This window comes from Cebus imitator, unplaced genomic scaffold, assembly GCF_001604975.1.
Source record: "Cebus imitator isolate Cc_AM_T3 unplaced genomic scaffold, Cebus_imitator-1.0 Scaffold56, whole genome shotgun sequence".
NCBI lineage: Eukaryota > Metazoa > Chordata > Mammalia > Primates > Cebidae > Cebus > Cebus imitator.
In genome coordinates, this window is record NW_016107371.1 from 3,078,557 (window position 1) to 3,103,473 (window position 24,917).

A 24,917-nucleotide genomic window follows, 5' to 3' on the forward strand; every position below is an offset into this window, starting at 1 on the left:
CGATTCTTGTGCCTCAGCCTCTTGAATAGCTGGGATTACAGGTGCACACCACCACGCCCAGCTAACTTTTGTATTTTTAGTAGAGAAATGGTTTCACCACATTGGTCAGGCTGGTCTTCAACTGCCTGCCTCAGCCTTCCAAAGTGCTAGGATTATAGGCGTGACCCACTACACCTGGGCTCTTAGGTTTTTTTTCTTTTTTTTTTTCTTTTACTCCTAATAGAAAGGTTAGCTATATATAAAATCCTAGAATGACTTTTATTTTCTCTCAGCATCCTGATAATATTATTTTAATATTTCTGGCTTTCGATTTTGCAGAAAAGGATCTCCATTTATTTGTCTTCTTTAACTTCTCAGCAGTTGTTTGGGTTGAATTGTGATCCCTAGAAACACATGTTGAAATCTTAATCCTCAATACCTCATGGTGTAAATTTATTTGTAAATAGCATATTTACAGAAGTAACCAAGGTAAAACAAGGTCATTACGGTGGGACCTAATCCAGTATGACTGGTGTCCTTAGAAAAAGAGGAATTTGGACACAGAGATAGACATGCACAGAGAGAGGACAGACAATATTAATATATACAGGGAGAAGATGTCCATGTGACTACTACAAGCAAAGGAACATCAAAGTTTCTTGGCAAATAACAGAAGCAAAGAGAGACAGGGAAGGATTCTGTCCAGAGCCATCAAAGTGCATGGCCCTGTAAGACCTTGATTTTGGACTTCTATCCTCCAGAGATATGAGACAATATATTTCTGATGTTTTAAGTATTCAGTGTTTGATATCTTGTTATAACAGCCCTAGGAAACTAATATAGCAGTGTTTTGTGGTTTGAAGTATACATATTTTGCACATTTTACATTAAATTTGTTTCTAAGTATTTCCTGATTTTGAAAATTCTTGTAAAGGACATGGTTTGGGAATTAATGTTCTGTTTGTATATTGCTATTCTGTAGGAAATATAATTTATTTTTATATTGACTATCCTGCAATCTTGCTAAATTTACTTACTAGTCTTAATAAATTTTGTGTAGTTTCCTTAGGACCTTTTATTTACATGATCATGTTGCTTTCTAATCTGTATACCTTTTTTTTTTTTTTTTTCTGCCTGTATTGCTCTTTTTAGGACTTGCAGTATAATGTTGAATAGAAGGACTGTACTTGGAGTGAACATTCTTTACATGTTCTTTGTCTTAGGAACATTCAATATTTCATAATTGTGATGTTAGCTGTAGTTTTCTTTTGTAGATACCCTTTATCAGTTTATGAACATTCTTTTCTTACTAGTTTGTGGAGACATTTTTCATGATTGGGTGTTAAACATTTTCAAATTATTTTTTTAAATCTATTGAAGTATTTTTCAACTTGCATGAATTACATGGAATAACTGCAATATACAAAAACTAACACTAGAGAGAAAATTTAAATTTACCACCACTTATGGAGATTCCAATATAATTTGCTTTCCATCATTGTCAGGTCAAGCAAACAAAAATTTAAGCGAGTTACAGAAGAATCAAGCAATGCAATTAATGAGTTTAATCTTATGGCCAAATGAAGAACTCTGCACTTAACAATTAATGAATTCACATTCCTCTGTTATAACAATGAAATGTTTGAGTTATTAATATACTATTCTATAATTCCTTTTGACAAATTTTTAAAATTAACGTAATGTTCCCTAATACTATGTTATTACATCAATTGTAAAAAGAAAGATAAATTATACCCGTGCTTTTGAAAATTAAAAAAAAAAATAGAAACTTGTAATCAGCATTTTCTCAAGCTCTAGCATCTCTGAAATCATTAGTCATCAATCAATAGTGTCTTAGAGTTAAGAAATATGGTAAATATCTTATAGTCCTAAGAAGAATATACCGAGAATAGAACTTTAATCAATATACTACATATAAAATTTTGAGTAATACAGGGAAGTGCTAACAGGGGAATGCTCATGTTAGTAAACATTAAAAGGCACAAAATTATAATGTACTCATCGAATATAAGAGTTTAGGAAAAAATAGTGAAATAAATTTAAAGCAGAAGGAAATAAATCATAAAAATAAGAACAAAAATTAATAAAATATGAAACAAATTTCTAATTGACAGAATAATGGAGCCCAAAAGTTTACCCCTTGAAACGAATAGCAAGATAAACCTTTAGTAAAATTTATTAATAGAATAAAAAGAAGTTACAGGATGCAAATGAAAACGATACATCAGAAAATAAATAAAGTTGTGATAATTATAGCAAACACTTTGAAAAGTTAGACAAAATGAATAAATAAAAATGCAAAAATTGCCTTGAATCCCAGTGCTTTGGTAGGCTAAGGTGGGATGACTGAGGCCAGGAATTTGAGACCAGTCTGGGCAATATAGCAAGAGCCCCACCTATGCAAAGAAATTTAAAAATTAGCCAGGCATGGTGGCATACACCTGTAGTCCTAGCTACTCAGAAAGCTGAGGCTGGAGGACTGCTTCAGTCTGGGAGTTCGAGGTTACAGTGAGCTGTGATTGCGCCATTGTATCCCAACGTGGGCAACACATCAAGACCTTGTCTCTAAAAAAAAATTTAAGAGGTAAAAATGCTTAAATCCTTAATAAATATTACTGAACTTAAACTCAGGAATGCAAGAATGGTTTATCATGTATACATATATTTACTTATTTGGAAAATTATATATACATATAAATTATATATACAAATAAATTAGATTATAGAATCTGCACAATCAATTCAATAGATGCAGAAACACATTTAATAAAAATGAAATCTCACTCTGCAAACTGACAATATAGAGACCTTCCCCAATGTATGATAAAGTGTAACTTTAGCAAATAACAATCTAAGGGAAAAATATTTATTTTAAATCACAATTTTACAAATAATGTAAGATTTTTCTCTTTCTTTCCAGCACTGTAGTTATCAGCACAGCAAGGCAGGAAAAAGAAAGGAAACACACAATGAATGGCGATAATGATTATCTACATGGAAAAATTCAAATTAAACCAGAATCACATTAATAGAAGCAAAAAAGAGAGAGAAAAAAGACTAACAATGTGGTTCATTAACATTTACAATGAAATTACATTTCTATGTCTGAGTAACTAATTTAGAAAACATAGTTCTTAACTGTATGTCTAATAGCAATTGAAATTATAAGATGAAAATATATATCCAACAAATGTGGACAATGTGAGTAGGCAAAATTAAAAGTTTTATAGAAAGACCAAACTTAGATGGAGAAAATGCCATGTACATGCTGTAAAATATGGCAGTTCTTTCTAAATTAATGTATTGGCTCAGTGCAATTCAAAATCAAAATCCCTATAGGATATTTTTGTTGAAGATGATAACTTGAATCTAAAATTTATATGAAAGAACAAAAGGACATGATCCAAGATGCGAATAATAATAAGGTGGATGTATTTGCTCTTCAATATATAACATTATAGTAACAAACACAGTGAGTTACTGATTTGTAGATAGACACCCTGTACAAGGGGAAAAAATTAGAATACAGGCCATCCTATAGGGACTTTGATTTGAATTGCATTAGATCCTTGCAGATAGAATGCATTTATTGATGACAGAGGTGACATCATAGATCATTTGGGAAAGGCAGAAATATTAAATAAATGGTACTGAGATATGGGTTATCCATATGGGAAAGGTGAAACTGCATTTATATCTCACACTATACACCACCTCAGTTCAAGATAAATGAGGATGTAAGTGCAAAAAGCAAAATTTTTAAATTTTCAAAAGAAAATGTGGGAGACTCTGTCTTTGCTCATAAATCAAGAAATACTTACAGTACGTGGAAAACACTAATTTTGGCAGGATGTGGTAGCTCACACCTGTGATCTTACCACTTTGGGAGGCCAAGCAGGGGCAGGTGGATCACTTGAGGTCAGGAGTTTGACACTAAAAACACTAATTTTGGCCAGGTGTGGTGGCTCATGCTTGTAATCCCAGCACTTTGGGAGGCCAAGGTAGGTGGATCATTTGAGGTCAGGAGTTCAAGACCAGTTTGACCAACATGATGAAACCCTGTTTCTACTAAAAATACAAAATTAGCTGGGGATAGTGTCGAGTGCATAATCCCAGCTATTTGGGAGGCTGAGGCAGGAGATTACTTGAACTTGGGAGGTGGAGATTGCTGTGAGCCAAGATAGCAACATTGCACTCCAGCCTGGGCAACAAAAGCGAAACTCAGACTCAAAAACAACAATAACAACAACAAAAAGGCCCATTAATTTTAAAAGAAAATATTGAACCTAATAACTTATTTTCATTAGAATGTCAGAAGACAAGACAATTAGAGGGAACTGAATTGCAATATATTTAACTTATATAGGGTTAATATAAAACAGATACAATCTCAATTTAGGAAGGAATCAGCAACATTTTGAAGGAAGCAGCATTTATAAACCAAATATGCCACTTCACCCATGAATCCCCACATGGTACAGCTTACAAAGGCTGATAAAATAAACATCTTTTGCTGGTGTCATTTTTGATCTGATTTTTTACAAGTACCAAAAACTTGTAATCCTTCTGTTCTGGAGTTCACCTGGCATAGTAAACTAATCATTACCCTATCCTTGCCCATTGACAGACAAGCTGGGTGCAATTCTCCTTAAGTCTCTCCTCAATAGCCCATCCCTGTTATATGCCTTCTGTCCCAAGTCCTTTTAGAATATATGTCTGAATTCTATAAATCCTTTTGTGCCCAGTCTATTGCAATGTTGTCAGATAATTGTAGTTTTAATATCTGTTAAACAATTTGTCTTCTGTTCTTGCAGATTCAGTAGTTGCTCCACAAGTCACAAAATAGTAAAAATAAACACAATAACATTTTTTCTAAACTACATTAAACTCTTTCTTTCTGTAATCCTCTCATCTGTCTATGTTAGGCTTTTATTCTGTGCATATCTATTGGGGCTATAAAAGATTCAGATTTGATTATGTCTAAAGCTTTATGAACATCAGCATTTGGAATGAAAATAATAGTAAGAGTTTATTCAGTAGGGAAACATGATAAAAAACAGGTAGGTGTGTTCTTCCTCACCATTATGAGGAGAAAATGAGAACTTAAGTTTCTGATAATAGAGACTTTCTCTGCTGGCAAAGTGCAGGGCTTAAAACAAACAAATGGAAAAATTTATCAGGTGCTTTTAAGAGTATGTTGCAAATATTGGAGGATAATTCTGGGACATTTTAATGATCTCTGCCTTAGCTTATGCAATGTGAGTTCTCAGTGTTTTATAAACCATACACAAAATAGCTTATTTTCTGATAAAATTAAATTCTGTGGAAAGAATAATGTGTACTGGAAGAAGATAGACAATATCTTTTTGAAATAGCGACAGTGTCTTCGTTCATTAGATGTTTCCTGATACCAAGGAAGGAAAAATGCTTTAATAAAGAATTATGTTGTGTAGGATGTGTCTGTTCCTGAAACACATGAAGGTGAAAGATATTTAAATATCACAAATAACAACGTTTGTTTTTATGTGCAATAATTTCATATTTAAGTGTGTAGTCATAATCTGCTTTAGCCCTCAAAGCTCTGGTTGATTTAATTTGATGCTATTTTTGCCATAAGACTCCCATTTAAAAATTTTGCTGTAGAATTGTTTTGTGAGGAAAAACACAAACATAGTGCTATTGAATTGTAATAACTATGAGTGCATTTCCTAGGCTATTTCTTGGAAAACATACCAAAGTTCACAATTTAGATGTATTAGTATTGTAGATGACTTTTTTCCTATTGTTTTCTCAAAGCAATAAATAGCTTTTGGCTAGTTTTTTAAAAGGATATTTAAGATGTCTTGAGTGTACTTCTCTGAATTATGCTTTCTCTCCATGAACATGAGAAGTAAGGAACTGACTATATTCAATGTATTAGTCATGCATATTCAAAAAAGATGCATTAATGCATTGGAATATAATGCATTGTGTTTTGAAATTTATCTGATCTTAAGTGCCTTTGTAAGCATCTAAAATTATCTATTTTCTAGTAGATTTTATCAATCAGTACTGGATAACTTAGCCACATTATTTAGTATTTAATGTTATTTTAATCTTTAAACCATTTAGGATCTTTATCTTATACCTTTACAGAATAATAATTGTACAAATTATTAACTCTTCATCACCCATATCCTCACATCATGAAATGTGTATGGAAATAAGTGATGATGAGCTCGTAATGACTTTTCTTCTGTACATATTTTTTGTTATTAACTAATTCATTCAGAATTCTTTCATTTGTTTTTCAGGTGTGTGAGGGATTTGCTTCTATAAATAATCAGCATTTTAATTATTGCCGTTGTTTACTTCATAGGGTCAAAGAGAATAAGTGATAGTGAAGTCTCTGACTATGATTGTGATGATGGAATTGGTGTAGTATCAGGTAAGAATTTTATAATTATTTTATAGTATTAAAAAGAGAGTGTAATTTATCATTATTTACTATAAAAATAAATAAATAAAAGAGAAATAAATAACTCGCCTCCTCACCCTTCAAAACAGCCTATGGCAACCTATGACAACTTAAACCCCTGAGTAATACCAATTCCTAGAACACCTGTACAATTAGGCTGAATAGTCTTGAAAGGTGCCAGATAAGTAGATGTTACTAAATTTTTTATTTTAAGACAATAATAAGGATTTTACAATAAATTAGAGGAGTTATTGCAAAATTCAGACTTCTTTATACTGTACTAATTATGGTGAAAAAAAGATGAAATCTTTTTTATGTAACTACCATATCTAAATATGTCAAATATTTAAATGGGAGTTTTTGAAATTTTAAAATTGTTTTTATATGTAGTATCATTTACAGCCACATTTTGAAATTATGGTATTGTAGTTTAAATTATTTGCCTCATTTTACTGTTAGAAACTTATCCAATCATTTAGTATTTTAGGTAATATATATATAATTTTCTTGCAAGTTCTGATGACAATGTTTACATGTAATACCCTTAATATTCTAAAAATAAATATATTCTAATCCTTTTGAAGGTTAAATAACCTAGTAGATTTTATAATTATGACTAATTTTACTCTCAAAAAATACATGTTAGAAATGCAAGAGTTGAATTAGTGGTTGATAACAATATTTTGTTTGTCAATTTTTGTTAACGTATGAGTCAGTTAGCATGCCTGTATCAGTTTGTCACTTAAAAAACTCACTACTTTTCCCCTTTTTTTGTATTAATGGTGAACAATATATTAACTTACTAAGGCTACAAAAATATTTTTCATGTGTTATGGTTTATAAAAGTTAAAACTCATAAAGTAGTTTTAAGAAATATTTCCTATGATCGCTTTCTTGGAAATTGTTAAATTTTTTTTTATTTGTGTCCTATTCCTTTATGTGACTATCCCACTTTTTATCTTTCATAAATATCTAGTCCATCAGGTTTTATTCATCCAAATTATTTCCATTCAAATCATTCATCTTGATGTAGTTTTTGGATGTTTCTATCCTTTCATTTTCTACTTTCAAGATGAAAAAAATTATTTATTTCATATGATTATTTTTAAGTTTTTCCCTTCAGGAGTCATAGCTTTTGAAAAAATTGTATACTCACTCTTTCATTATTTGGGTTAATACTCTCTGGAATAATTTTTTGGTACTACAGAATAGTGTTTAGAAACCCTACCCAACTCAAAGTGCTTACTCTGGAGTCATTATATTTCTTCATCATGAAAAACACATTCTTTTCTGACTTGATGTTATTGTTATTATTATTTTGCCAGTCAGAAACTGTCTGGTGAATCATTTAATAAGACACTGAAAAGAATGCCATGAAGTATACTATATTTTGCTATTTTGAAATCCAATGTGATTTTCAGACATAGATTTTTGTATGATATACTATACTTCATTATTTATTTTTGAGACAATGTCTCAATCTGTCTCCCAGTCTGGAGTGCAGTAGTGCAATCACAGATCACTGGATCCTCAACTTCCCCAGACTCATGTGACCCTCTCACCTCAGCCTCCCCAGTACCTGGGACTACAGGTGCACACTACCATGCCCAGCTAAATTTTGAATATACTAAACTTTAACAATACTTTTAGTACTCTAAAATTAGGATGATGGTATTGTAGTTTCTGAAATTATGATATATGTCATTTTTTTGTAACTGGCCACTTTACTAAATGCTGTAGAAATTACATTTACATAATATGATAACCAAGATTTAAATATATATTAGTTCTGTTAAATATTTTTCTTACATTTCTTCTTTATGGCCTTTTCATTTTACAGTTCCAATACTAAAACTAATTTTAGTAGAGAATAAATGCTTTAATCAATAGTATATCAATAATGTAAGGACCACCAGATAAAAGTAAATAATATATTTTCTGGGTAAAGCAATTCAGATGTGAATTGCAATGGACACATACAAAATGCATACCCCCGCCTCTCTTAATAATATTTAAACACATAGTATGAGTCAATAAACCAGCAAAATCTATTGATATTTTGTTGCTTATATGCTGAGATTTCTTTCCAATTGCACATTGAATAAGGTCAAATTCAGAGTATCAGTTACAATCATTCATAACCCTTTTAAACCTGAGCTATCAAACTGTTCTTAAGTAGAAACTGTTCCCACTAACTTATTCAGTTTTTCTAAGCTTGCAAGCCAGATGTCTTGAATATTAACAACTTTGCCAGAAGTAATATTTTCCCTGTGTTTTTTTTTCTTAATTTTAGAGCAGCATTAGGTTTATATAGCAAAATTGAGAGAAAGGTATACAGATTTCCCATATGTCTTCCTACACCCACACATTGACAGCCTTTCCTGTTATCAACCTTCTCCACCAAACTGGTATGTTTGTTACAACTGATGAACCTACTTTGACACATAATCACCCATGGTCCATAGTTTTTCTTAGGGCTCACTCTTGGTGTCAAACATTTGTTGGGTTCAGGAAAATTGATAATGACTTATATTCATTATTACAGTACCATGCAGAATATTTTCGCTGCCCTAAAAATTCACCTTTCCTTTTTTCCTAATCACTGGCAATTATTTATCTTTTTACCATCTCCATTGTTTTGCCTTTTCCAGAATTTCGCATAGTTGGAATCATATAGTTCGTAGTCTTTTAGACAGGTATCTTTCACTTAGTAATATGCTTTTAAGTTTCTTCTTTTTGTTTTCATGGTTTGATAGCTCTTTTCCCTTTAGTGCTGAATAATATTCCATTGTCTGGATGTACTACAGTTTGTTTATCGATTCAACTACTGAAGGACATCTTGGTTGCTTCCAAGTTTTAGCAATTATGAATAAAGCTTGCTGTAAACATCTGTGTGCAGGTTTTTTATGTGGACATGTTTTCAACTCCTTTGGGCAAATGCCAACCAGCACAATTGCTGGATTGTATGGTAAGAGTACAGTTTTGTAAGAAACTGCCAAAATGTCTGTACCATTTTGCATTTTCACCAGCAATGAATGAAAGTTCCTGTTAAATGAGGGCTCCTGTTGTTCCACATCTTGCCAGAATTTGATGTTGTCAGTGTTCTGAATATTGACCATTCCAGTAGGTGTATAGTGGTATCTCATTGTTGTTTTTATTTGCATTTCACTGATGACATATGAGGTTGAACATCTTTTCGTCTTTTTGTTTGCCATCTGTTTAATTTCTTCAGTGAAGTGTCTGTTCAGGTCTTTGGCCCATTTTTTAAAATTGGGTTGTTTGTTTTCTTATTGTTGAGTTTTAAGGTTCACTGTATATTTTGGACAATAGTCCTTTATACGATGTGTCTTTTACAAATATTTTCTCTCAGTCTGTGGTTTCTTTTATTTTCTTGACATTGTCTTTTGCAGAGCAGACCAGTTTGATTTCAGTGAAATTCAGGTTATTAATCATTTCTTTAATCAATTATGCCTTTGGTGCTGTATCTAAAAATTTATCACCATACCCAAGGTTATCTATGTTTTCTCCTATGTTACCTTCTAAGAGTTTTAATATTTTGCATTTTATATTTACATATATGATGGATTTTGAGTTAAATTTTTGAAGAATGTAATGTCTGTGTCTAGATTCCCTTTTTTGCATGTGAACATTCAGTTGTTTCAGCACCATTTGTTGAAAAGACCATCATTGTATTGCCTTTGCTTTTTTGTTGCCAGAGATCAGTTCCATATATTTATATCAGTTTATTTCTAGGCTGTCTATATGTTCCATTGATTTATTTGTCTATTCGTTGATCAATCAGTACCACAGTGTTTTAATTACTGTAGTTTCATAGTAAGTATTGAAAAGTCAGATATTGTCAATTCTTTAACTTCGTTCTTCTCTTTCAATACTGTGTTGAATCTTCTGTCTTTTGATTCTTTATATTTACTCTGGAACCTGGTTCCAGTTTCCACAAAATAATATGCTGAGATTTTCACTGAGATTGCTTTGAATCTGTAGGTCAAGTTGGGAAGATTGGACATCTTGACAATATTGAGTATTCCTATACATGGAATATCTCTTCATTTATTTAGTTCTTTTTTATTTCATTCATCAGCATTTTTTTGTTTTTCTCATATGGATCTCACACATATTTTGTTTGATTATACCTAAGATTTCATTGTTGGAGGTTTCTAATGTATTGCACTTTTAATTTTACTTTATCATTGCTGATATATAGGAAAGTTATTGACTTTGGAATATTAACCTTATAATCTACAACATTTCTATAATAACTTACTAGTTCCTGGAGTTTTTTGTTTGTTTGTTTCAATTGTTTTGTGTTTTTACATAGACAATCATGGCATCACAAAGAGAGTTTTATTTATTCCTACCTAATCTGTATATGTGTGTTCTCTTTTCTTCGTTACAGAATTATCTAAGTACTTCCAGTACAGTATTGAATACACGTGGTGAGAGTGGACATCCTTGCCTTGTTTCTGATCTCAGTGGGAAAGTTTTGAGTTTTTTGTTGTTGTTGTTGTTAAATATGATGTTAGCTGTAGGTTTTTTGTAGGTATTCTACATCAGTTTGAGGAAGTTTCTCCATATTCCTAGTGTACCAAGCGTTTTTAGTAAATTCAGAATGTTAGATTTTGTCAAATTGTCTTTTCTACCTCTATTGATATAGTCATGTGATTTTCTTTCATAGCCTGTTGACGTGGTGGATTACATTAATTGATTTTTGAATGTGGAACCAGCTTTGTGTATCCATGATTAATCCTACTTGATCATTGTGTTTAATTCCTTTTATACATTGTTTGATTCAGTGCGCTAACGTTACATTGAGAATTTTTGCATTGATGTTCATGAGAGATATATTCTTTTCTTGCTAGGTCTTTGTCTGGTTTTGATATTGAGGTAAGACTGGACTTATGACTTAAGGAGTGTTCTCTCTGGTCATGTTCTCTGAAAGAGAGTGTAAAGAATGGAATAATTTCTTTCTTAAATGTTTAGTGGAATTCATCAGTGAACCCATCTGGACTTATTACTTTCCATTTTAGAAGGATATTAATTATTGATGTAATTTATTTAATAGATGTAGGCCTGTTCAGGTTGTCTATTCTTATGTGAGTTTGAGATAATTGTGTCTTTTAAGGAATGGTCCAATTTCATCTATATTATCAAATTTGTGGCATTAAGTTTTCTTAATATTCCTTTATTATCCTTTTAATGTCCATGAGATCTGTAGGGATGTCTCCTTTTTCATTTCTGATATTGGTATTTTTTATACCCTCTTTTTCTTAATTAGCCTGGCTAGAGGCTAATTGATTCTATGAATCTTTTTAAAGAACCAGCTTTTGGTTTTATTGATTTTCTCTATTGATTTTTGGTCTTCAATTTTATTGACTCTAATTCTATTTATTTTCCATCTGCTTGCTTCGTGTTTCATTTGCTCTTCTTCTAGATTCCTGAAGTAGAAATTTACAGTATTGATTTTAGGTATTTTTTTTTCTAATGGATACATTCAGTACTATAAATTTTCTTCTAAGTACTACTTCTACTGCATCCCACGAATTTTGATAAATTGTTTTCAATTTTATTTATTTAAAAGTATTTTTCATGTCTCCTGAGATTTCTTTTTTGACCTATATGTTATTTCATAGTATATTGTTTAAATTGCGCATACTCGGGGATTTTGCAGTTATCTTTCAGTTACTGCTTTCTAATTTAATTTCATTGTGGTCTCAGAGCAGCATTATATGATTTCTGGGTTTTTAAAAATTAATTTGCTAAAGTGTGTTTTATAGCTCACAGTATGCTCTATTTTGGGGAATGTTCAACGTGAACTTGAAAAGAATGTATATGGTGATAAGTTTTGATGAAGTAATCTTATATCCAGTTGATGATGTTTTTGAGTTCATTTATCTTCTTACTGATTTTCTGCCTGCTTGATCTGTTCTTGTTTTTTTGGTTTTGTTTGTTTTGTTTTTCGAGACAGGGAGCTGGGATGCAGTGGTGCAATCTCTGCTCACTGCAACCTCTGCATCCCAGGCTCAAGGGCTTCTCCCACCTCAGCCTCCTGAGTAGCTGGGACTACAGGCATGTGCCAGCGTACCTGGCTAATTTTTAAATTTTTAGTAGAGTTGGGGTTTCACTATGTTGGCCAGGCTGGTCTTGAACTCCTGACCTGAGGTGATTTGACTGCCTCAATCTCCCAAAGTTCTGGGATTACAGATGTGGTTAGCCACTGTGCCCAGCCTACTCCTGCTTCTTTTGATTAGCGTTACCATAGTGCATTTTTTTCCATCCATTTACTTTTAATTTATATGATTGTTTACATTTAAAGTTTCTTACATAGTTGAGTCTCATTTTTTTAATCCACTCTGACAATCTGTTTTAGTTAGTGCATTTAGATGAGTGACATTCAAAATGATTATTGATATAGTTGGATTAATATGTACTATTTTTGTTACCCTTATTCTTTGTGTTTATTTTCGTCTTCTAGTTTTTTCAAGTGCTTTGTTTTTTTTTAAGTGAGCATTTTATATGATTCTGTTGGTTAGGCTTTGGTTAATTAGTTTTCTCTGAGGGAAAGTCTTGTTAAGAAATGCAGAGCATTCTGGAGTATTTCAAAATGGTTCCTGTTTTCCTCTCCCTCCCAAAGCATGAGGAGATTTTTCTTCAGTATTTACTGTGGCAAACTGGTGGAGCTCCTGGAAGTAAGTTTCACAATATTGTAGGAGACCTCAATGACTGGGCTTCCCTGGAGTTTTTAACTCTCAGACTTGTTCTTACTGATCCTCTAGCAATTTGTCAATTGATGGTGAAGTTTTTCTGCTTTGACAGTGGTTCCCACACTGCTTTACACTCATGAGTATTTTCTCCATAAACTGTAACTCCCTGTTTTCACCTGCCTGTCTCTTCAATCTTCGGGGCAGTTGTTTACCCTGTGTCATCACTCTTTTACAGATCCAAGAAAATTTGTTGCTTTTTCAGTCTGTTTAGCTTTTTATTTGTGGTTAGGACAGAGTGATAACATTACATGCAGAAACAGAAACTAGAAGTTATTCCATGTGTTCTTTATTTGGCTTATTCTAATACCAAGTCATTAAGTCAGAGTTAACTTTGGCATTTGCATTGTTAATGTTCTTTAAAGTAAGTTGAAACTTTGATATGGAAATTTTTCTCAAGTAAGCAATTCTAGGCAGGGATTTTTGCCTCAGATAGTATACTGAGCAATGGGATAGGAATGGTTATAAATCATCCCTTTTAACCTATTGATGTACTTCACAACTTGAATAAACGGACTTCTGAATGGTCTTTCCTAAACATTTTTTTTTCCAGAAGCCCTGCTTTCTCTCAATAGTATCTCTTAAACTCAATAATCAGATTTTGTTTTCTTAATAGTATCTCTTAAACTCACTAACCAGACCTTTTTTCCTCAATAGTATCTCTTAAACTCAATAATTAGACTTCTATCTATATATGTAATCTTTCCTTGGGTTACAATGAAGATCTTTTTATAAATGGCTTTCAAATGTTTGTCAACAGTCCTAACATCTTTCTCAATATTCTTTTCCACATATTTAATATTTGGCCTATGCGACTGAAACTACTCTCATTTCCCCTTCTCCAAACTAGTCAACCTCAATAAACTCTTACTCTTATCTTAGTAGTACACTTTTTTTGTTTTTTCGAGACAGAGTCTTGCTCTGCCTCAGCCTCCCAAGTAGTTGTGCCACCATTCCCAGCTAATGTTTGTATTTTTAGTAGAGATGAGTTTTCACCTCCTGACCTCAAGTGATTGTCCGCCTCAGCCTCACAAAGTGCTGAGATTACAGGCATGAGCCACCACACCTGGCCAGTAGAATACTCTTGTCTTCCTAATAGACTAATTTAAAAAGTTAAGATGTGTTAATTGTTGCCCTTTTTTATCTTATATCCAGTCACAAAGTATTATTGATTCACGTTAGCATGCCCTGAACTCTATTCTTGGATCTTTTCTCTATCAGTATTCCTTCTCCTAGTGATCTCGTGTCTATTTAAGGTCCCCTGCCTTTAAATAGTTATCTGTATGCTAAAACTCCCAAATGTATATCTCCAGTCAAATCTACTTATCTTTTCTTTAAATTCTTGTTGTTTACTGCTCACCTGACATCTTCACTTGGAAATGTAGTAGATATCTCCAGCTTAACATGTCCAAACTTTTGATCTTTTCCACCAAACCATGTGATTTGATTACTTCATTCTTTTATTTACTTGAGTCAGAATTTTAAATGTGTTATTGTCTCTTCTCTTTCTCTCACATCCGTCATCAAATCTTTCACAAAATTGTCTTGGTTGCTGCGCTTTCAAAATATATTCACTTCCCATGATCTCTATTATTACCTTAGTTCAAGCTACTGTTATCTCCTATATAACTTACTACCTTGTCTAGCTTTAAGCAAAAGTTGAATTATGCACAATTTCTGCTTAAAACCCACTAGTGGGTTAAAATCACTCAGATTAAATGCCGAAAGTGTTTGCAATAATGTACAAGCTTCTACATAATCTTCTCCCTTCCTCCAAATGTCTCCAATATCTGCTTTTATTCACTTGCTCCACTCTAAGCACCCTATCCTTGCTGTTATGTGAACACGTGAGATGCACTGCTACCTTGGGACCTTTTCACTTGTCTTGGAACCCTCCTTTCTGTGTTTGTCCACTTGAAAAAACATCTTATTCAATTCTCTCTGAAATGCCACCTTCTCAGTGTGTGTTATGTAGTCTGACCACCCTATATAAAATTGCAAAATGCCCTCTTCTTCTGGCATTTTGATTTTCCTTTTTCTTGTTCTATTTTATTAAATATATAGTTTATATAGCCACTAGGTATATGTGGCTATTTAAATGAATTTAAAATAAACATGTTTAAAATTTGGATTCTCATTAATACCATCCAGATTTCAAATGCTCAATAATCATGTGTGTCTAGTGGCTACCAAATTGGATAGCACTGATAGAAGAACATTCCATCATTTTAGAGTTCTATTGGACAATACTGTTCTAAGTTTTATAACAACGATTAATCTTCTTGCTGTAATCTCTCTAACCTTCAGTACCAATTGTATGCTGCTATCAGCTTCATCTTCCTAAATTATTACTTCCATCATGAGAGCAGAATGTAGTATTGGGACATAGTGAGAGCACTGGAGTCAGAAATATTTTAAGCCTCAACCCTGGTATTTGACAATTTAGATTTTTTTTTTAACCTCTGTTTTCTCAAAATGAAATTGGAAATATTATCCTCTTGGCAGAGTTGTTTAGATTAGTCAGTATATGTGTTCCTGAGGAAACCTGGTCCTCTGAAAAAGCGTGGACTAAAAACAGCAGAGCTTCTGAAAAAACAAGGTTAGGAAAGACCATTCAAAACCCATGAAGCTTGGAAACAGAAGAGTAAAAATCAAAATAACAGCACAATTAAAAAGTCATGTTAAATTTTAAGCAATAAAACTATTCAATATGTAATAGTAGTCTAAAATAAAATAAAGATATCTAGATGAAAGGAGTATATCTAGATGAAAAGAAGGATAAGTCTCCAAAGTTATGGCCTCAAGGGGACTATCCACAAACACCAGTAAAGACCCAGGCAGTACATATATCTAAGACAGAGTTTGTGACCAAAGAGCCAAGAGGAAGAACATGGGATGAGTGAGCATTGTGTCCAAGTTTGTATTTCTCTGGTTTGCTGCATCCTGCTGTGTTAGTGTATTTTACATTCAACTGCAGTTATTTGGAAGTTGTAGTGGACACTGCTGATGTTCCACCCATATCCCCTTTACCAGTTGGATTACTCATCCCCAGTCATGGGGACTATTGGTTGTTAACACCTCACAGCTGTCACTCTCTCTGGAGAATTGCCTAGTCAAATGGAAACCACCGCATCCACAGGTTAAACACCTTGCTGACTCTATACTGGCAGTCTTCAGCCAATGAGTGGCTAACACAGGAGTACCAAAGTCCAGCCGTCTTACCTCAAACCCTGGGCACTTATTCATGTTTCAGAGCATACAGTTGGATCAGGCTGAGAATACATCATTGCTTAGTTTCTTCCCTTTTTTCTTGCCCTATTGTGCTCTTCTCCTTTCTCCCAAGGACACTACCTCACTTATTCATGTGTATGTGAATCATGTTTCTAGGGAATCTAATCTAGGGAGATAATATTGTAAAACATTATCATGATAGGAAAAATCACATATGATCAGGTTGTTTTTCTGAGTTATTTCTAAAAGAAATGTAACAAAACACTTTTTAAAAGTGCATAGCAGAGCTCCTAGCACATAGTAAAAGGTCAATTACTAATATCTACAAAGAGTATGATGAAGATAATGATATTACTTCCTGCTCAGAAATTTTCAGGCTTTTTCCATTACCAACCTCATGATGTTTTAGATATCTACAACTTGAGTCAAACTTATTTTCCTACTTATTTCCGTACTGTTGCCCTACACTGAACTGTTGCTTTTCTACCAACTTAGAAGTCCTTCTACTTTCCTCCCATCTTACCACATACCAATTGCTTTCTAGTACTCATTTAGATAGTATCCCTTCTAATATACTTTGTATAAATTTGTGAAATCATTGTGCTGTTACTCTTCTCTGATTCATCATATTTTTATTCTCAGACTTCTACTGTATCTCAGCCCTGTCAAATACTGTAAGAAAAATGGTAGCCAGATGCAGTGGCACGGGCCTGTAGTTCCAGCTTCTTGGGAGGCTTAGGTGGGAGGGTCATTTGAGGCCAGCCTAAGCAGCATAGTAAGACCCCCATCTCTTACAAAAAAAAGCCATTTATACATGTACTACAAGTGGTATTCAGGGTGTTTTCTAAAACTTTTTATCACTTAAAGAAATGATCTTAATGTTTAGCAGGTTTTATGAGCTTAATAATTTTAAATAATAGAATTATTTGAAGATTTTCTAGGTCATTGAAGAGATGAAAATATTTTTAGAATAAATTTGTCTTTTATTGAAGATAATTAACTGTATGTAAAATTTTACTCTAAGTATATATAAAAGTTTTACCCAGCACAATGCCTTAGATATAGTAACTATCGAAATATTTGAATATCAGTCATTCCTTTTTAATGTATGCTTATAAAATATTTTATCTTAATAGTATGGTTTATTCATTATACTTTATATTTATTATATTAAAAGTCTTTCAACTTCAACATTTTATGTTTTGGAGTAAAGTACAAAATACACAAAGGGACTTAGTATGTACATAACTATAATATTTATTAATTTTTTACCTTTAGATTATCGACATGATGGTCGAGATCTTCAAAGCTCAACATTATCAGTTCCAGAGCAAGTAATGTCATCAAACCATTGTTCACCATCAGGGTCTCCTCACCGAGTAGATGTTATAGGAAGGACTAGATCATGGTCACCCAGTGTCCCTCCACCACAAAGGTAAGATAGAATACTCATTATATTTTTAGGGTGGCAGTATTATTCAGTGTTCTCCAGAGGCACAGAACTAACAGGATATATGTATATATGAAAAGGAGTGTATTAGGGAAAATTGGCTCACATGATTACAGGACAAAGTCCCACCATAGGACTTCCACAAACTGGTGAAGGGAGAAGCCAGTAGAGTCTCAGTCTGAATGTAAGTCCATTTTTAAAGCTTCAAAACCAGAGAAGCTGACAGCACAGCCTTCCGTCTGTGGTCAAAGGCCCGAGAGCCACCAGCAAGCCACTGGTGCAAGTTCCAGAGTCCAAAGCCCAGAGAACCTGAAGTCAGATGTCCAAGGGCAGGAGGAGTGGAAGGCATCATCCAGCACAGGAAAAAGAAAGAAACAAGAAAACTTAGCAAGTAAGGTTATCCCACCTTCTTCACCTGCTTTGTTCTAGCTGCATTGGCAGCCACCTGGATGGTGGATTGGGTGGGTCTTTCTTTCCCAGTCCACAGACTCAAACGTCAGTCTCCTCTGGCAACACCCTCACAGACACACCCAGAAACAATACTTTACCAGCCATCTAGGCCTTCTTCATTCCATTCAAGTTGACACCTAATATTAACCATCACAATGGCACTACTGACCCATTTATCATCACATATCCTTAATAATCTCTAAAGATATGAGATTCTTGTAGAAAAAGAATTTAAGGAAAAACAAGATGGTTTTATTTATTTAAGGAAAAACCAAATGCTAGTCAAGGAAAAACAGGATGCTATTCAATAACCTACATAATGAGACTAAAATGAAATATGATTTATTATGTAATTTTAGACAACCTATATGTTATTTTATTGTAAGAGCTCAAAATAATTCAGAAGAACCAGTTTTCAATTACATATTGATATATCTAGGTAGAACCAACTCATTATACTCGTGAATGATATAGACAATTGTTAATTTAATATATAGGAAAAAATTAAAATCTGACTGATTTTTAAAATTAGGAAGAAATAATCAGAATAATAATTTTTTAAAGCTGTATGTACAGTGGGAAAAATGGCTAAGAAAATCTGCAGTTCCAGGTGTTAAGCTTACTGAAAATCTCTGATCAAACTGGTGAAGTATAGGCAGGCTTAATGGAATAAGAATCATGGAAATAATAGTTGAAGCTATCAAGAAATATGCACATAATTTACATTGTACATACTTGGAATGTTTAAGAAATTTTGACCAGTTAGAATGACATACTTATGCATCCTATTTTAAATAAATAACTGAGTATTTGACTTAGAATTATAATTGAGAATTTTACACAGATACTGTATTTTTAAAGAGAGCTTTAGGTTTGTTATGTTTGAAGGATATAAGCACATACTGGGCCGAAAGGGAAGTTGCTGCCTTGAAGGGAAGGACCCAGTCCTGCAGGATTAATCACTTTCTGACTAAAGACTTCCTGGGCCCTGAATAACCAGCAGTGATACCTGGGAACTATGCTGTGGGGATTGGGCTCTGAGACGTGCAGGCTTCATGGGTGACCCAGCACATTCCCTCCAATGGTGGCTATGATGAAAGACTGCTTCTGTTTGAGAAAACAGAGGGAAAACTAAGGTGACTTTGTCTTGTACCTTAGATGTCAGCTCAGCCACAGTGGGTTAGGAATAACAAGCAGGCTCTTGCAGTCCCTGATTCCAAGCTTAGTCTCTTAGCATTTCTTTATCTGCCCTGGGACAGAGGGGAGCCTATTGCCCTGAAGAGTAAGTCCCAGGCCTGGCAGCATTCGCCACAGCTGACAGAAGAAACCTTGGCTTTTCAGTGAACATTGCAGTGGCCTGACAGAACCTCCTTGTGGGCCACTGGTGGTAGATCCCACAGGGAGAGGCTCTTTTACCTGTGGAAAGGGGAGGGAAGAGCAGGAAGGACTTTGTATTATGGTTTGAGTGCCAGCTTAGCCACAGTAGAATATAACATCAGACAAATTTCTAGGGTGTTTGACTCCAGTCCCTAGCTCCCTGATAACATCTGTGGATCTGATAAGGGCCTACTACCCTGAAGAGAATGACCCAAAGTTGGCTGGCTTTGCTGCCTGGTGATTGTAGAGCCCTAGGACCTTGAGTGAACATAGGCAGTGTACCAAGTAGTGGTTACAGTGGGCCATGGGCAAGACTTAGTGCTGTTCTGGCTTCAGGTCTTGTCCTGTGCAGTCCCAGTGGTGGTAACCACAGGGGTGCTTGCATCACAGAGCACCCCTCAGCAGAGAGAGAGAGAGAGAGAGAGAGAGAGAGAGAGAGAGAAAGAGACTCCATTTGTCTGAGAGAAAGTAAGGGAAAAGAATAAGAGTCTGGTAATCCAGAGAATTCTTCTGGATCTTATCAAAGACCACCAAGGCAGTACTTCTGTGAGTCTGAAAAAAACAGCATTATTGGGCCTGGGGCCCAAGTCTTTTTGAATACCTGGAAAGCCTTCCTATGAAGCATGGGCACACACAAGCCGAGACTGCAATAAATACCTAACTCTTCAATGCCAAGACACCAAAGACCATCTGCAAGCATCAAGATTATCTAGGAAAACGTGACTTCACCAAATGAACTAAATAGGCACCAGGGACCAATCCTTGAGAAACTGAGGTATGACTGATGTGACCTTTCAGATAGCAAATTCAGGAAACTCAATGAAATTCAATATAACACAGAGAAGGAATTCCAAGTTCTATGAGTTTAACAAAGAGATTGAAATAATTAAAAATAAGCAGAAATTCTAGTGTTGAAAAATGCAATTGAAATACTGAAGAACACATCAGTGTCACTTAATAGCAGAATGGATCAAGCAGGAGAGAGTATTAGTGAGCTTCAAGAGACCATTTGAAAATACACAAAGCAGAAAAAGAAAAACAATAAACAATGAGGCATACCTGTAAGATCTAGAAAATAGCTTTTTTTTTTTAAGTACTTGGAACTCTTCAGATTCTCCTTATTTTACAGTTTCTTTTTAAATTTATGAAGTAGAAAGCATTGTTTTGTAAACTGCTTTTAAAATAAATAGGCTAGTCTGTTATCCTCTTTAGCATGGATTAAAGGCGAAGTTCTGCAGATGGGAGAGTGTTCACAGTAGATAGCTCAGACTGATTGAACACATTTGAGGAAGAGACTCCTGCATGAGATACCAGCATTCTTATGAATATTTCCTTTGTATGTTCTTTATTTTGTCATTTTTGTCAACCCTGTCCCCAAGCACATCTTTCCTTTTTACTATGTCTATGTAGGGAAAAAAATAAATAAACAAAAAATTGCACTTATGTTCCACTCCCAAAAGGTGGTTGTTTCAAAAACCATTTCTGTTTTTATTGTGTTTTGGTCAGTTTATTGCATAAGTGACAAGTTTGGGTGCTTTCGGCACTTATTTATGAAGGGAGAGGGGAATGAGAATCACCTGTCCTTCAGTAGTCTGTCAAAGTAATTTATGTGTAAGTAAAAAGGGAAAATTGAATAGATGCCAAAGTCCTTTATTCAGTCCTTAGTTTTCTTATGCGGCATTACTGCATCTGCTAGTTAGTGAGAAAGCAACCTCAGCTTTTGCTGCTCCCTTCCCTGCCTGCCAACACACTTGATGTGTGCAAACAGCCCTCAAGTATCTGTCAGATTGCCTATATAAAGTATTGATAAGGTATTCTTGTCAGTTTAGAAATGGACTGGATAAAACATACTTTCTTGTCATTATTTTATTTTATTTTTCCTGTTACATACCCTATGTTAAGAAAATTATATTGACATTAATAACCAAGATGCTAAATGAGTGTTACAACTGGCTAATATCATTTTTTAATATAAGGGCGTATATATTTGGAATTGAGATGAGAGTTTCATTTGTAACCATTTGACTGATACTGCAGAACAAACACAGATACGTATAGAGACACCATTTTCATTTTCTCCTGTTCTTTATGATAATGATCTTTGTAGATTGGTTAAATAAACTTACCTTATCTTATCTATAATAAAATTACCTTATCTGTAATAAACTTTGTAGATTTGTGGGAAAAAAGAAGAAAGTAGCCTCAAAAGAGCAAAGCTAAGAGTTATTGGCTTTAAGATAGATAGAAAACAATACAAAAGATCAGTGAAACAGAAAGGTTGTTTTTTGGAAAGATAAACAAAATTGACAAACTTTTAACCAGACCAACAAAGGAAAAAAGAGAGAAGATCCAAATAAACAAAATCTGAGATGAAGAGGGGCACGTTACAACTGATGCCACAGAAATTCAAAGGATAATTAGTGGCTGCTGTGAGCAACTATATGCCAATACGTTGGAAAATATAGAGGAAATGCATAAATTCCTAGACATTTACAAGATTGAGCCATGAAGAAATCCAATAGCTAAACAGATAAATAACAAATAAAAACCATAATGAACAGTCTCCCAGTACAGAAAGGCCTGAACCCAATGGCTTCACTGCTGAATTCTAACGAACATTTAAAGAAGAACCAGTACCAACTCTATTCAAACTATTTCAAAAAGTAAAGGAGGAGAGAATACTTCCAAACTTATTCTACCAGGCCATTATTACTTTGATATCAAAACCAATGACACATCAAAAAAAGAAAACTAGAGCCCAATATCTCTGATGAATATTGATACAGAAATCCTTAAAAAAAATATTAACAAACTTAATTCAATAAGACATTAGAAAGGTCATTCATCATGACTAAGTGAAATTTATTTTTGAGATGCAAGGATGATTTATTGGATACAAATCATTTAATGTGATATATCATGAAGTGCTAAAACCACATGATTATTTTAATTGATGCTGAAAAAGCATTTGAAAAAACTCAACATCTCTTCAAATTAAAAACCATCAAAAAACTGGGGATGCAGGGAACACACCTCAACATGATAAAAGCCACATACAACAAACTCACAACTAGTATCATACTGAATGTAGAAAAGCTGAACGCCTTTCCTCTAAGATCTGGAACATGGTAAAGATGCCCAGGTTCACCACTATTATTCAACATAGTACTGGAAGTCCTAGCTAGTGCAATAAGACAAGAGAAATAAATAAAGGTCACCTACATTGTAAAGTTAGAAGTCAAAATTATTCTTGTTTGCAGATGACATGATCTTATATTTGGAAAAACCTAAAGACTCGATTAAAAAACTATTCAAACTGATAAATTCAGTAAAGTTTCAGGATACAAGATCAACATACAAAAATCAGTAGCATTTCTATATGACAACAGTGAACCATCTGAAAAAATCAAGAAAGTAATTTCATTTATAACAATCACAAATAAAATTAAATACCTAGAAATTTACTTAATAAAAGAAATGAAAGATCTCTACAATGAAAACTATAAAACACTGGTACAGGAAATTGAAGATGACACACACAAGAGTATTATATTTCATGGACCGATGTAATCAATATTGTTAAACTTTCTATATGACCCAAAGCAACCCACAGATTCAATGCAATCCCTATCAGAATACCAATGACATTCTTCACAGAAATTGAAGAAATAATTCTAAAATTTATGTGGAGCCACAAGAGACCTAGAATAGCCAAAGCTATTGAGAGCAAAAAGAACAAAACTAAAGGAATCACATTATCTTTCTTCAAATTATACTACAGAATTATAATAACTGAAACAGCATGGTATGGCATAAAAACAGACATGTAGACCAATGGAACACAATAGAGACCCCAGAAACAAATCTACACACCTACAGTGAACTCATATTTGATAAAGGTGCCAAGAGCATGCAATGGAGAAAGAAAAGTCTCTTCAATAAATTATGCTGGGAAAACTGGATATCTATGTGCAGAATAATGAAACTTGACCTCTATCTCTTACCATATGCAAAAATCAAATTAAAATGGATTAAAGACCTAAATCTATGGATTAAGATGGAATGGATTAAAGACCTCAAACTATGAAACTGCTACAAGAAAACATTCAAGAAATTCTCTGGGACATTGGTCTGGGCAAATTTCTTGAGTAATAGTTCACACACAGGCAAACAAAGCAAAAGTGGACAAAAGGGATCATATCAAGTTAAAAATCTTCAACACAGCAAAGGAAATAACAAAATGAAGAGACAACCCACAGAATAGGAGGAAATATTTGCAAAGAAACTATCCACCTGTAAAGGGATTCTTAACCAAAATGTGTTAGGAACTCAAACTCTGTAGGAAAAAAAATATTCAATAAGCCAATTTAAAAATGTGTAAAAGATTTTAATAGAAACTTCTCAAAAGAAGACATACAAATAGCAAACTGGCATATCAGAAGGTTCTCAACATCACTGATCATCAAAGAAATGCAAATCAAAACTACAATGACATGTTAACTCACCCCAGTTAAAATGGCTTATATTCAAAAACAAACAATAACAAATGCTGACAAGTATGTGAAGAAAGGGAACCCTTGTATGCTGTTGTTTGGAGTGTAAATTTAGTATAACCACTATGTAGAACAGTTTGGAGGTTCCTCAAAAAACTAAAATTAGAGCTACCATATGATCCATCATCCCACTGCTTGGTAAATATCAAAAAGAAGGGAAATCAATATATCAGAGACATATTTGCACTGTCATGTTTGTTGCAATACTGTTCACAACAGCCAAGATTTGGAAGCAACCCACATGTCCACTAGCATATGAATGGATACAGAAAATGTGTTTATGCACAATGGAGTACTATTCAGCTAGAAAGAAATAAGATTCTGTCATTTGCAGTGACATGGTTGGAACTGGAGGTCGTTACATCAAGTGGAATAAGACAGGCACAGAAACACAAACATTTCATGCTCTCACTTATTTGTGGGATCTAAAAATCAAAGCAATTTAACGTGGTGATGGAGAGCAGAAGGACAGTTACTAGAAGCTGGGATGGGTTGGGGGGGGTGAAGGGGATGTGGAGATGGTTAATGGACACAAAGAATGGAAAGAATAAATACAACCTAGTATTTGATAGCAGAACAGGGTGACTGCAGTCAAAATAATCTAATTGTACACTTTCAGATAA

The 24,917-nt window shown here is 33.8% G+C and overlaps 1 protein-coding gene across 49 annotated transcripts in view; it reads left to right on the forward strand.

Moving 5' to 3' along the window:
• Positions 1-24,917, forward strand: part of RIMS2 (regulating synaptic membrane exocytosis 2) — a 688,984-nt gene that overhangs the window by 402,417 nt on the left and 261,650 nt on the right. For all 49 annotated transcript variants that reach the window (XM_037738660.1, XM_037738699.1, XM_037738669.1 and 46 more), the window contains 2 exons: positions 6,359-6,427; positions 17,743-17,899. In XM_037738660.1, coding sequence (XP_037594588.1) covers positions 6,359-6,427; positions 17,743-17,899 — 226 coding nt within the window. The remainder of the gene's footprint in view (positions 1-6,358; positions 6,428-17,742; positions 17,900-24,917) is intronic.